General features: G+C 42.8%; 1 protein-coding gene across 6 annotated transcripts in view; it reads right to left on the reverse strand.

Annotated features, from left to right (window-relative positions):
- Nucleotides 1–527: 527 nt before the first annotated feature.
- Nucleotides 528–13712, reverse strand: part of LOC139375294 (low density lipoprotein receptor adapter protein 1-B-like) — a 73778-nt gene continuing 60593 nt past the window's right edge. The window contains exons 7-10 of one of the 6 annotated variants that reach the window (XM_071116932.1): nucleotides 8355–8488; nucleotides 7747–7781; nucleotides 2872–2903; nucleotides 528–1960 (exon numbers count right to left, since the gene is read on the reverse strand). In XM_071116932.1, coding sequence (XP_070973033.1) covers nucleotides 1914–1960; nucleotides 2872–2903; nucleotides 7747–7781; nucleotides 8355–8488 — 248 coding nt within the window. In that variant the 3' untranslated portion in view covers nucleotides 528–1913. The remainder of the gene's footprint in view (nucleotides 1961–2871; nucleotides 2904–7746; nucleotides 7782–8354; nucleotides 8489–13712) is intronic. The other 5 variants (XM_071116933.1, XM_071116928.1, XM_071116934.1 and 2 more) reach the window with 5 other exon arrangements.

The raw sequence follows: 13712 nt of genomic DNA on the forward strand, positions 1-13712 counted from the left end.
GTGGTCCCATGGTGTTTATATTTGCGTACTATTGTTCGTACAGATGAACGTGGCACCTTCAGGTGTTTGGAAATTGCTCCCTAGGATGAATCAGACTTGTGGAGGTCTACAATTTTTCTTCTGAGGTCTTGACTGATTTCTTTTGATTTTCCCCATGATGTCAAGCAGAGGCACTGCGTTAGAAGGTAGGCCTTGAAATACATCCACAGGTACACCTCCAATTGACTCAAATGATGTCAATTAGCCTATCAGAAGCTTCTAAAGCCATGACATCTGTTTAAAGGCACAGTCAGCTTTGTGTATGTAAACTTCTGACCCACTGGAATTGTGATACAGTGAATTAATCTGTCTGTAAACAATTGTTGGAAAAATGACTTGTGTCATGCACAAAGTAGATGTCCTAACCGACTTGCCAAAACTATAGTACATTTCTTTTTAATTTGTGGAGTGGTTGAAAAACAAGTTTTAATGACTCCAACCTAAGTGTATGAACACTTCCGACTGTATATAAATAAAATACAATAGCCTCACACTGATGCATACATTTTATTGAATTCAGAGGTAACATAATACCAGAAATTATAAAAATGTATTTCAAACTGTATCAAAAATGTCAGCGATATTAACACGGAGACTTGAACTTAACTCAAACCCTCATATGATATCTTCAAAATGAAATCTCCAAACGGTCAAGTAAACTATCAAAATGAGCACAAACCAGATTAGACAATATTACAGTGGTACATGTAAGAGCTAGATGGTTATTATAATAACAATCAATGACATGAAAGTATGTGCTTTGTAGAGGGATGAGTGGAGAGTGCAAAAATAGATTTTGCAATAGAATAAAAATAAGATTCTTTATACAAACACAACCCACATATTATGTATGCAAGGAGGCCGGTGAAACCTTAATTGGAGAGGACAGGCTCATAGTAATGGCTAGAAGGGAATAAATGGAATTGAAAACACGTCAAACACACGGTTTCCATGTGTTTGATACCGTTCCATTCACTCCATTCCAGCCATTATGCGCCATCCTCCCCTCAGCAGCCTCCTGTGGCAAGTACATTTTGTTAAAGCCCATTTGCCCAATTATTAGAGCCATTGAGCTCAGAGGTGATGGTCACCCTCACTCTTTATTCTTATATTTGGCATCATGGGCGAAGTTCACTCCAGCTGGTGGCTTTGACTACATCACCAGTAAGTTTCCCTCTGAGTGAGTTACTCCTCCATCCACTTCTATTAACAAAATTAACATAACTGTGGCATTCACCCAGACTCAAACACTGACCATGGATGTGTTGACCTTAAATATACACATTATTTTCTGCCTCTAACGCTTAAATGTACGCTCACCAAATGCTCAACAAGTGATAAATTATAGCTCCGTTTGTGTCAGATTATGTATACTGTATATACACACATACATACAGTAAAAACCTACCAGTCAGTAGAGACAGAGGCTAATTGAATAATGGGGTATTGAATGTAGCAAACACCAGATGACTGGATGTTTAAAATTAAATGAAAACAAAATGGTTGTATTGCTTTGGTCTTAGTTCTGGAGGCTCTAGACCCCAGTAGGTCCCTCCTGGTTGGTCAGTTAGACACGCTAACAGTCACATCCCTCAAGATGGCAAGACTGAGTGGACTTTCAGGGCGAATCATGTACAAACTCCACTAGGCCTGCTATTATTTCACAGACATCTCACAGTCACTGCCTCTCTACTGCTTTCACCCACATCCCTATCGCTTTCCTTCTCCATCTTTCGCTCTCCCCCTAGGTGCCTTGCTTCCACAGTGGCTCCACCCTTAGAACCCTAACATATAGTCTTTTCCGGCGTTGTCTGCATCCGTTTTGTCCCAGTTAGCTGGGGACAGGCACTCTTCAGTGTTGAAGTCCTGAGGGTTTACCCCAATGTCCAGGACCTGGGGGTTATTGCGAGACTCAGCGAGTCTGGAGGGGAAGAAAGACATTTCACTTATCACATTCATAAGGCAAAATATACCAAATATCAGATGGGATGTGAAAACTCAATACATTGAAATTAACAGACGTGGTAGCTTTAACATTTAAAAGCATTTAAATGACAAATGTGTGTATTGACATTATAGGAAAGATACTATACAAAAATGTGTCAAACTTGAGTAAGCAACTATAAAGACAGTGTGTTGGTCTCGAGTTACAGTATCCAGACCTAAACTGTAGAGGCATGTCTTTTTAAATGATCAAACAGTGAGGTATGGTTATCTAAGTACTTCACACAGCTACAACTCTCAGGCCTGACTCTCAACACCACTTCACTGCTACGACAGCAACACCACTTGGCTCACCATGTCATTTCTCATTCAGTGATGTTGCAATAACGGCGAAATGGCTGTAGATGTGAAGCAGAATAACACACAAATCCAAGACCATGTGGGCATGGACAAAATGAGAACAAATGACAACAATCAACATGTTAGCGGAGAACCCTGCCGTTCATACACAGCACAGCCTTCCCAAACTCTGTGCACTTTGCTGGTGTAATGTTGGAACCTGTAGTCCAAATTTACATCAGACGGGTAACTTCTCTGTCTTGGTTTGAGCCATATGTTTGCTCAGCGTGGTCTAAACATAAGGGAAGTCAATAGGACAGGGTTCTGAGCCATGGTAATGGGATGCTCCTATGGGGACATATGCAACTACAGGCGTTTGTAATGGCAGAATGCTACAGATCCACATCCATGCTCAGACAGATGGGCTGGGTACGGTGAGGATGGAGAATGACAAAGGGGTCACAGTTGTGGTGAGGGTGGTGAATGGAGTGGGGGTGACTGGGGGAAGTGAGGGTGGGACACTGCACATCCAATGGATGACATCATTACCTGAGTATGATTCAAAGCTATCCAGACTGCGGCTGAGGGGTGCAAAGGAAATGTCAATAGTCAGACAGCTGTTTTACTATTCCCCTATATTTGTATTGTGAAGTACACCAGAGCATTCCCAATGAATTTAAAAGTTGCATTAACTTCCTGCAGCCAGAAGATGGCACTGTAATCCTTCTTGAGTTACAGCGATCTTAGTGAGGTCAGTGTCAGTGTTGAGAGTTCCGACTCCTGGGCACAAACTTCCTTCATATCGATGTTTAAAGGAATTTACAAGGAGAGAAGGTTTAGGTGCCCATGCAGCTAAACTAAATCACTCACACAGAGAATGAAGGCAAGAAATGTCAACTCTGTCTCTTATTTTATAACTCACTAGTAAAAAAACGAAATAACAGGGATGGAGGATTGTCACTAAAAGGGAAGGAGGAAAACCATTCAGTCTAAAATGACAGGTATCCCTGGACTTCCAGAGTTCTGCTACCCCATTATACCACCCACAGCAAGTTGAGGGAGAAAAGCCCATCTGCCAATAAACTGCCTTTTACTAAGAGTTATTTCCTGAAACTCAGAGGAAAAGTCTGATCTCATTTCACCCCCTTCCCAGAGGTAAAATAAAGGAAAGAGCAAGCATTAGCAACAACAGCATACCCCTGACTGTCATTATGCAGGGAGTTTATAAACAACCCAGTCAAGAGAATGACTAAAGTGTCACAGACAGAAGCTTCTTTTCTGTCATCGCTGGTTTTGGTCTTTTTAGAAAATCTATACTCAAAGTGCTCTTAGGAGCTTGTTGAAAATCTCCAGTTGCCACTTCAAAGTCTCCTCAAGTAACTAAAAACGATCCATACTCATATCATATATCGGCTACAGGCATACAAGGAAAGCAAGTACTGACATCAGTCAGTTACTAACATCAGTCATGTTTGGTCAGTCCAAGTGACAGTGAATCAGTTCAGCTGCCCTCATATGGAGATACAGAGTGACAGAACTTCCTCTCACTCTTCACCACAGCTCAACACCCACTACTTCAATAATAAGAGTGCAGCTCTGCAATCAGCGCTCTCTGATAGACAAAAGGCTTGAACCGGGGGGACTCATTTATCAATGGTGTGTGCGTAACAAAAATACTCTAAACCTTGGGTGTGCCAGTTTTCCTGCAAAGGTTGGTATTTATCCATTTTGAACATGGGAAAGTGTGTGTATCAAACAACAGCTCTCACCATGCATACACACAACTTCTAGTGGTTGATCAATTGTATTGCAAGCAAATAACGTAATAAAACAGATACCTTTGCCATTGGTAAGGACATCACAGCATAATGTTTTTGACTTAAGGCCTAAATCATACTCATATTTTCTGACATGACTAGTTTATTCCCGCTAGACAACAAATATTAGGCTACCATTTATCCATTAATAATTCAATAGCCAAGAAAGCCTGGAAGTATATAGACCAGTAGCCTATTTAAAATATTTGATAGTATGGGTAGGTTACAGTATTGCTGTGAGATAGGAGTGCGACGTCATACCCCATTTAATATTAGAGCCTATACCAAGGCAGGAGATAGAAACCCAATCATCTATTGATTAACAAAATATTGAACAACAATTTGACTTTTGCATAGAAGTGTGGGCTGTAGCATTTACATTTAAATAGTTTGAATAGACAATCAATCTTGCAGAATGCACGGCCAGTGGTTGGCACTCGCTATTTTTACCCACACCTTTTCAGAAATGTGATAAAATTTGCCATTGCACTTTCTTTTCGAAACAGACATGTCCCAGTTCCAAAATGTCCAAATAATACAGCAAATGAGGGTGGTTTTGTTACTATGAAAGATTAACGGAAGGCATTTTCCAGACAGGGTTGTATCGCAACAGTTCGATAAATCCCAATAATTTGGGATTTACACTAGATTCTCCACTTAAGACAGAATTTAGTAAGAAATGTACACATGGTTGATAAATAAGGCCCAAGGTCCTCTGCCTACTAAATTTACCTCAATTAAAGCAATCTCTGGTCGGACTGCCCATCACTACTCCACAGAGTCCCCTGTGGAGAAGTGATGGGCACAGCAGCATAGATTAACGGCCTAGTGAGTAATTAATGTGTGTGCAGACAAATAATTATCTGATAACAGCACTAGAATGGTCTCAATGCTTGATTACCGCCCCTCTGAAGCACACTGTCCCTACCGCCAGACAAAGACTGATAAACAGAGGAGAGGCCACCGTCACTTTCAAATGAAACAAAATGAAAAAAGCCCAGGGGGAAATGAAAGCACTGATAAGACTGGAATTAGACTATAACTTAGTGGTAACATAAAAAATACATATTGGGAATTGTGATTCAGCATCCCTAAAGACCTCATCAGGACATGTCATTGAAACAAGATGGACTCCTTTGAGCTCTGCAGGAGTTGGGTTAGTTTAAAATGAGCCCTTGAGCAGGGTTGGGCAGTAACTGATTACAAAACAATCTGTAAATGTAATCAGTTACGGTACCAGCCACAATATTGTAATCAGATTAAAGATGCTTTTAAAAACTAGATGATTACTTCTTGGATAACATTTACATTTAGAAATTATGTTTGTGACAAAATACATGATGACATCTTTCTGTTATCTCAATGAAATGAATCATTGAAAAAAGGTGCAAGTTTTAGTTTGTTCCACCTCAGAGAGTCTGACCACATCAGAGACCACTATGATGACACACCAAATGCATTTGATAGATCATTTTTGTGTTCTTCTAATGCCTCTTAAAATGAATATTCCACCCAAAAACAATATTTTGGGAAAATGTTTTGCATGTAAGCAATCAAGTTAAGATATATTACCTTCAAAATACAGAAATACCACCGGTATGATGCATTTTCAATCATATGATGCAAAATGCATCATACTGGCTGTATTTCTGTATTTTGAAAGTAATATATCTTGATAACTTAATGGGACTATATCAACAATGGACTAATGCAACAAATACCAAAAGATAATTTTCAACTGTAACTAATCAGATTACATTACTGAGTTTGGGTAATCCAGAAGTTACATTACTGATTACAATTTTGGACAGGTAACTACAATAGTAACTAACGGATTACACTTAAAAAGTAACCTACCGAACCCTGCCTTTGAGGAATTCCAGTCTGTACAAGAGCACAGAGAATACACTGAAGGACGTGTCCAGTTAACCTTGAACCTGCTAGTTGTATGACCAAAAATCAATGCTCTGTGTATTTATCCCGCAACCACTGCCATTGAAGCTTGCAGGATACATTCTATCCAAAGTCCTCACTTAAAAACCTATTGTTAAATCACTGCTTGTGGTGCCTGGCCAGTAGAAAGGCAGGCTGAGAAAGCAGAAGATGAAGTTGGGCGTTGAGGCCAGTAAACTAAACACAGCCAGTTTCTTGGATTTAAGTGAAGCGAGTGCCCAGCGGCGAGCCAGCAGGTGGGAATGGCAGTGTTTATAAAACAAGCCTTAACCTTTTTGGGATAGGGGGCAGTATTTTCACTTTTGGATGAATAGCATGCCCAGAGTGAACTGCCTCCTACTCTGTCCCAGATGCTAATATATGCATATTATTATTAGTAATGGATAAAAAACACTCTGAAGTTTCTAAAACTGTTTGAATGATGTCTGTGAGTATAACAGAACTAATATGGCAGGCGAAAACCTGAGAAAAATCCAACCAGGAAGTGGGACATCTGAGGTTTGTAGTTTTTCAAAGCTTGGCCTACCAAATACACATTGAGATATGGATAAATTTGCACTTCCTACGGCTTCCACTAGATGTCAACCGTCTTTAGAAACTTGAATGAGGATTCTACTATAAAGGAGGGGCTCATGAGACCTCTGAGTCAGTGGTCTGGCAGAGTGCTTTGGTCTCATGACGCACGCTCCCGACAGAGTTACCTCTCGTTCCAGTGCTTTTCTTCAGACATAGGAATTCTCCGGTTGGAACATTATTGATGTTTTATGTTAAAAACATCCTAAAGATTGATTGCATTCATCGTTTGACATGTTTCTAAAGGACTGTAATGGAACTTTTCGAGTTTTTGTCTGGATGAAGTGCCTGCGCCTCATGAAGATGGATTACTGGGCTGAACACGCTAACAACAAGTGGCTATTTCGACAAAAATGACGGACCATTTGGTGAATATTTATGGTGTTGTTTATAACTTTTTTGACTCCAAAATGGCGGATATTCCTCTGGCTGTTTTGGGTTCTGAGCGCCGTTCTCAGATTATGCTTTTTCCGTAAAGTTTTTTTGAAATCTGACACAGCGGTTGCATTAGGGAGAAGTCTATCTTTAATTCTGTGAATAACACTTGTATCTTTTATCAATGTTTATTATGAGTATTTCTGCACAATCACGGGATGTTTTGGAATCAAAACATTACTGCACGTAAGGTGCCAATGTAAACTGAGATTTTTGGATATAAATATGCACATTATCGAAAAAAAACATACATGTATTGTGTAACATGATGTCCTATGAGTGTCATCTGATGAAGATCATCAAAGGTTAGTCATTCATTTTATGACTCCTATCTTTGGCTGGAAAAATGTCTGTGTTTTTTTTGACTTGGCTATGACCGAACATAATCATATGTGGTGCTTTCGGTGTAAAGCATTTTTGAAATCGGGCACGATGGGTAGATTAACAAGATGTTTATCTTTCATTTGCTGTTTTGGACTTGTTAATGTGTGAAAGTTACATATTTCTAAAAAATATTTTTGAATTTCGCGTGCTGCCTTTTCAGCGGAATGTTGTCGAGGGGTTCCCGCTAGAAAGGTTAACCACCGGCTATTGTGTGTGTGTGGTAATGCAGAGGGACTGGACAGGGCACAGTAAAATCACACACCTTGAGAAAGCTTCATCCAGACCATCCTCAAGCTCCTGCCAGACAAAAACACACATATAGACAAGGTCAGGGAAAGAAGACCATATCAAAATAATTGAAATACTGTTTAAAAAACTAGATTTGTTTCAGAAAGGTTTACAGTAGGTAAACTACATGAAGTGATGGCATCATGAATGGCTCTTTTGCCTTTACAACTATAAATGGAACGTTTGGATTCTGAGCAGCTAAAGGAAACACACACCTCTATCCAAACGTTCCCTGTAATATAAGTATATGATTGCAGAATAACAGCTCCACACCCTCCCCTGCTATGGGGACCATCTGATAAGTCTTGTTCTATTCAATGCACCATTGTCCTGAGCTAAACTCAACCCATAATCTTACTCTACTATAAAGACACTGCCTTTGAATCAAGTATGTATGCTAGGAGCTACTGTCAATACTGTATTATTTCAATCTTACCCTTACAGTATACTGGTAGCCATTCTATGTCCATTTGATGTAACCATACAGCTCTCCAAGCCTTCATTCTCTCATCCATAAAGCATTGCCCCTCTTATTAAGCATGTGTAGCTACAGTAGTTCTATTCTAGCCCCCATTCTCTTACCCATACAGTATTGTTGTTCTCTGTGGTGTGATTGTGCGTCATGAATGGGTCTGGTTCGCTCTCCTTTGTCCCCGAGCGCAGCAGCGCCACGTTTGCTCCCTCTGCCAAGTCTAGAAGGTTCCCTGTGGCCACTTCTGTAACTCAGAGAAAACAAACATACTAGATTCATCTCAGAGGGAAGAACCGTACTTTCAATATCAACAGCATTGCAGGACTTCTGTACAGACATCTATTACATATCTTATTGTCACATACCTGCATCAAAACCCCACGCACACTTATGACCATGTGAAAACATAACAGTAACATGAATCATGCAGACAAAGGCCATTATGGGAATCATTACGACCATTACGACCCTCATAATGTGTGTCATCAACATGGAAGGTTTGGGGCGGCAGGTAGCCTAGTGGTTAGAGCATCGGGCCAGTAACCGAAAGACTGCTAACTCGAATCCCTGAGCTGACAAAGTACAAATCTGTCGTTCTGCCCCTGAACGAGGCAGTTTAACTCACTGTACCTAGGCCGTCACTGTAAATAAGAATTAGAGGTCGACCGATTAATCGGAATGGCCGATTAATTAGGGCCGATTTCAAGTTTTCATAACAATCGGTAATCTGCATTTTTGGACACCGATCATGGCCGATTACATTGTACTCCACGAGGAGACTGCGTGGCAGGCTGACTACCTGTTATGCGAGTGCAGCAAGGAGCCATGGTAAGGTGCTAGCTAGCATTAAACTTATCTTATAAAAAACAATCAATCTTCACATAATCACTAGTTAAATACACATGGTTGATGATATTACTAGTTTATCTAGCTTGCCCTGCATTGCATATACTCGATGCGGTGCCCGTTAATTTATCATTGAATCATAGCCTACTTCACCAAACGGGTGATTTAACAAGCTCATTCACGAAAAAAGCACTGTCATTGCACCAATGTGTACCTAACCATAAACACCAACGCCTTTCTTAAAATCAATACATAAGTATATATTTTTTAAACCTGCATATTTAGTTAATATTGCCTGCTAACATTAATTTATTTTAACTAGGGAAATTGTGTCATTTCTCTTGCGTTCTGTGCAACAGAGTCAGGGTATATGCAGCCGTTTGGGCCACCTGACTCGTTGCGAACTGTGAAGACTATTTCTTCCTAACAAAGACAGCCAACTTCGCCAAACGGGGGATGATTTAACAAAAGCGCATTTGCGAAAAGAGCAAAATCGTTGCATTATTATTAAAATCAATACATAGAAGTATTTATTTTTAAACTAGCATATTTAGTTAAAAGATATTCATGCTAGCAGGCAATATTAAACTGGGGAAATTGTCACTTCTCTTGCGTTCATTGCACGCAGAGTCAGGGTATATGCAACAGTTTGGGCCGCCTGGCTCGTTGCTAACTAATTTGCCAGAATTTTACGTAATTATGACATAACATTGAAGGTTGTGCAATGTAACAGGAATATTTAGACTCATGGATGCCACCCGCTAGATAAAATACGGAGCGGTTCCGTATTTCACTGAAAGAATAAACGTTTTATTTTCGAAATGATAGTTTCCGGATTTGACCATATGAATGACCTAAGGCTCGGATTTCAATGTGTTATTATGTTATAATTAAGTCTATGATTTTATATTCGATAGAGCAGTCTGACTGAGCAGTGGTAGGCAGCATTCATTCAAACGGCACTTTCGTGCGCTGTTTATGACTTCAAGCCTATCAACTCCCGGGATTAGGCTGGTGTAACCGATGTGAAATCGGAAATCGGAAATGGCTAGCTAGTTAGCGGGGTGCGCTCTAATAGCGTTTCAAACTTCACTTGCTCTGAGACTTGGAGTAGTTGTTCCCCTTGCTCTGCAAGGGCCGCGGCTTTTGTGGAGCGATGGGTAACTATGCTTCGAGGATGGCTGTTGTTGATGTGTTCCTGGTTCGAGCCCAGGGACGGAAGCTATACTTTTACACTGCAAAATACTAAACTGCCTATAAGAACATCCAATAGTCAAAGGTATATGAAATACAAATTGTAGAGAGAGAAATAGTCCTATAATTCCTATAAACCTCAACCTATAACTTCTTACCTGGGAATATTGAAGACTCATGTTAAAAGGAACCACCAGCTTTCATATGTTCTCATGTTCTAGGCAAGGAACTTAAACGTTAGCTTTTTTACATGGCACATATTGCACTTTTACTTTCTTCTCCAACACTTGTTTTTGCATTATTTAAACCAAACATGTTTCATTATTTATTTGAGGATAAATTGATTTGATTGATTTATTATATTAAGTTAAAATAAAAGTGTTCATTCAGTATTGTTGTAATTGTCATTATTACAAATAAATAAATAAAATGTTTTTTAAAAATGGTTGATTAATCGGTATTGGCTTTTTTTGGTCCTTTTTTTTTGGTAGGCATTGAAAAATCATAATCAGTCGGCCTCTAATAAGAATTTGTTCCCAACTGACTTGCCTTGTTAAATAAAGGATAAATAAAAAAATATATAAAAACATGCCCGTCTGTTGTTTGTCACTTATTGTCTTATTGATAAGTGGGCACGGAATAATCCCGACACACACACCTTACCATGATGACTGTGCTGTAAGGGGATCGTCTCCAATGACTGCTGTGGACGCAACTGTTTAATAGGGTTGGGAATCGTGTGTGTGTGTGTGTGTGTGTGTGTGTGTGTGTCTGCTCCATGTGTGCTTATTGATTCCCTGGTCAGACAGACGGGTGTCAGTCCCCTGAGAAGAGAAGGTCAAATCTCAGTAGGTTCTCCAAATCTGTCTCAAAGTTGTACTTGGGTCTATTAATAACCTCATATACTTCCTCCTCTTTTCTCTGCATAAGAAGAGGCCCCCAAAAGAGGAAGGCTCATAAATGATCAACTCAGCCATTGCAGCAGTTCCCCTCCACTGGTTCCCTCCATCCACAACCTCTGACATTTACTGCATCTTCCCTATCACTAAGAAAGCCATTATTAGCAGGTGATTATTCATTGTATCGGTCTGTCTAGGATGGTGAAGGATGCAGGGGGGAACCACAGCACTGTTCATCACCACATTGGGTCTGGGGCTGTGTGCGGGGGGCTTAGGTTGAGAGTGGGATGGGTGTGGGGGCTTGGAACGGGTCTGGGCACTGTCTGGCAGTCTGGCCCCAGGGAGTGAGTGGCAGATTGAGTCAGGAATATAATTTTACAGGCCTCTCAGGAACTACATCTCCAAGTAGAGGACACAGGAGCATGTGCCCACACCCGCGCACACACACCAGTTTGTGTGGCAAGCAGAAAACTGGCAGAGAGGGAAGATGGGAGGTGAGTATCATGTCTCCTGAATAAAGCTGAATAGTCTCCAGCAACACTCCTTCCTGAGGTGAATAGGAGGAGGTGAATACTTACTGTAAGCACTTTCCGTCTCAGTCAAAACAACTTCCTTATGGGTCTAACCCACACCCCTCTATGGGACTATGAATCATAGCTCAAGGACAGCCAAAAGATGAAAGGGACAGGGCTGCAATCCCCTTACACCAAGCCTCTCTGTTACAAAAATACCATTTCTGGGTCAAGGGTTTTGCTCTCCTCTCTAGAGATGATCTATAAACCACTGAACCCAAACGGCCCTGATCCTATTGTAATCGCGAGCTGATCCAGTCCCATCCCATGTTAACAGTATCAGATGAGATTTAGATGGATCCCACTCTGGCAGGCTGGGGTCCACCTGGCCAGACTAAGGGGACGCATGGCCAAGCTGATGTTTTAAGTCTGCTCCCTCTGTCACGCCCTGGCCTTAGAGAGGCTTATATTCTCCATTTTGGTTAGGTCAGGGTGTGACTAGGGTGGACATTCTAGTTTCTTTATTTCTATGTTTTCTGTTTCTATGTTTTGGCCGGGTATGGTTCTCAATCAGGGACAGCTGTCTATCGTGGTCTCTGATTGGGAATCATACTTAGGCAGCCTGTTTTTCCACCTTAGTTGTGGGTAGTTGACTTTGTTATTGGCCTGTATAGCCCTAGGAAGCTGCACGGTCGTGTTTGTTGCTTCTTGTTTTTGTTGGCGACATTCATAATAAAAAGAAATGTACGCTCACCACGCTGCACCTTGGTCCGGTCAGTTCCCTGACGACGATCGCGACAGAACTACCCACCACAAACGGACCAAGCGGCGTGGCCGGGAGGAGCAGCCTTTTCTGGAGGAATGGACATGGGAGGAGATCTTGGAAGGCAAGGGACCCTGGGCAAAGGCTGGAGAGTATCGGCATCCAAGGGAGGAGATAGAGGCGGCGAAGGCAGAGTAGCGACAATAAGAGGAGTTGGCACGAAGCCTCCAGCGATGATCCATGGCCCGGAGCCTCCAGCGATGATCCATGGCACGGAGCCTCCAGCGATGATCCATGGCACGGAGCCTCCAGCGATGATCCATGGCACGGAGCCTCCAGCGATGATCCATGGCACGGAGCCTCCAGCGATGATCCATGGCACGGAGCCTCCAGCGATGGTCCATGGCAAGGAGCCTCCAGCGATGGTCCATGGCACGGAACCTGAAGCGATGGTCCATGGCACGAAGCCTCCAGCGATGGTCCATGGCACGGAGCCTCCAGCGATGGTCCATGGCACGGAGCCTCCAGCGATGGTCCATGGCACGGAGCCTGCAGCGATGGTCCATGGTACGGAGCCTGCAGCGATGGTCCATGGTACGGAGCCGGCAGCGATGGTCCATGGCACGGAGCCGGCAGCGATGGTCCATGGCACGGAGCCGGCAGCAACAGGATCCATGGCACGGAGCCGGCAGCGACAGGATCCATGGCACGGAGCCTGTAGCGACAGGATCCATGGCACGGAGCCTCCAGCGATGGTCCATGGTACGGAGCCGGCAGCGAGGATCCATGGCACGGAGCCTGCAGCGATGGTCCATGGCACGGAGCCGGCAGCGAGGATCCATGGCACGGAGCCTGTAGCGACAGGATCCATGGCACGGAGCCTACAGCGACAGGATCCATGGCACGGAGCCTGCAGCGACAGGATCCATGGCACGGAGCCTGCAGCGACAGGATCCATGGCACGGAGCCTACAGCGACAGGATCCATGGCACGGAGCCTGCAGCGACAGGATCCATGGCACGGAGCCTGCAGCGACAGGATCCATGGCACGGAGCCTGCAGCGACAGGATCCATGGCACGGAGCCTGCAGCGACAGGATCCATGGCACGGAGCCTGCAGCGACAGGATCCATGGCACGGAGCCTGCAGCGACAGGATCCATGGCACGGAGCCTCCTGCAGCGACAGGATCCATGGCACGGAGCCTCCTGCAGCGACAGGATCCATGGCACGGAGCCTCCTGCAGCGACAGGATC

This window comes from Oncorhynchus clarkii, chromosome 19 (assembly GCF_045791955.1).
Source record: "Oncorhynchus clarkii lewisi isolate Uvic-CL-2024 chromosome 19, UVic_Ocla_1.0, whole genome shotgun sequence".
Taxonomy (NCBI): Eukaryota; Metazoa; Chordata; class Actinopteri; order Salmoniformes; family Salmonidae; genus Oncorhynchus; species Oncorhynchus clarkii.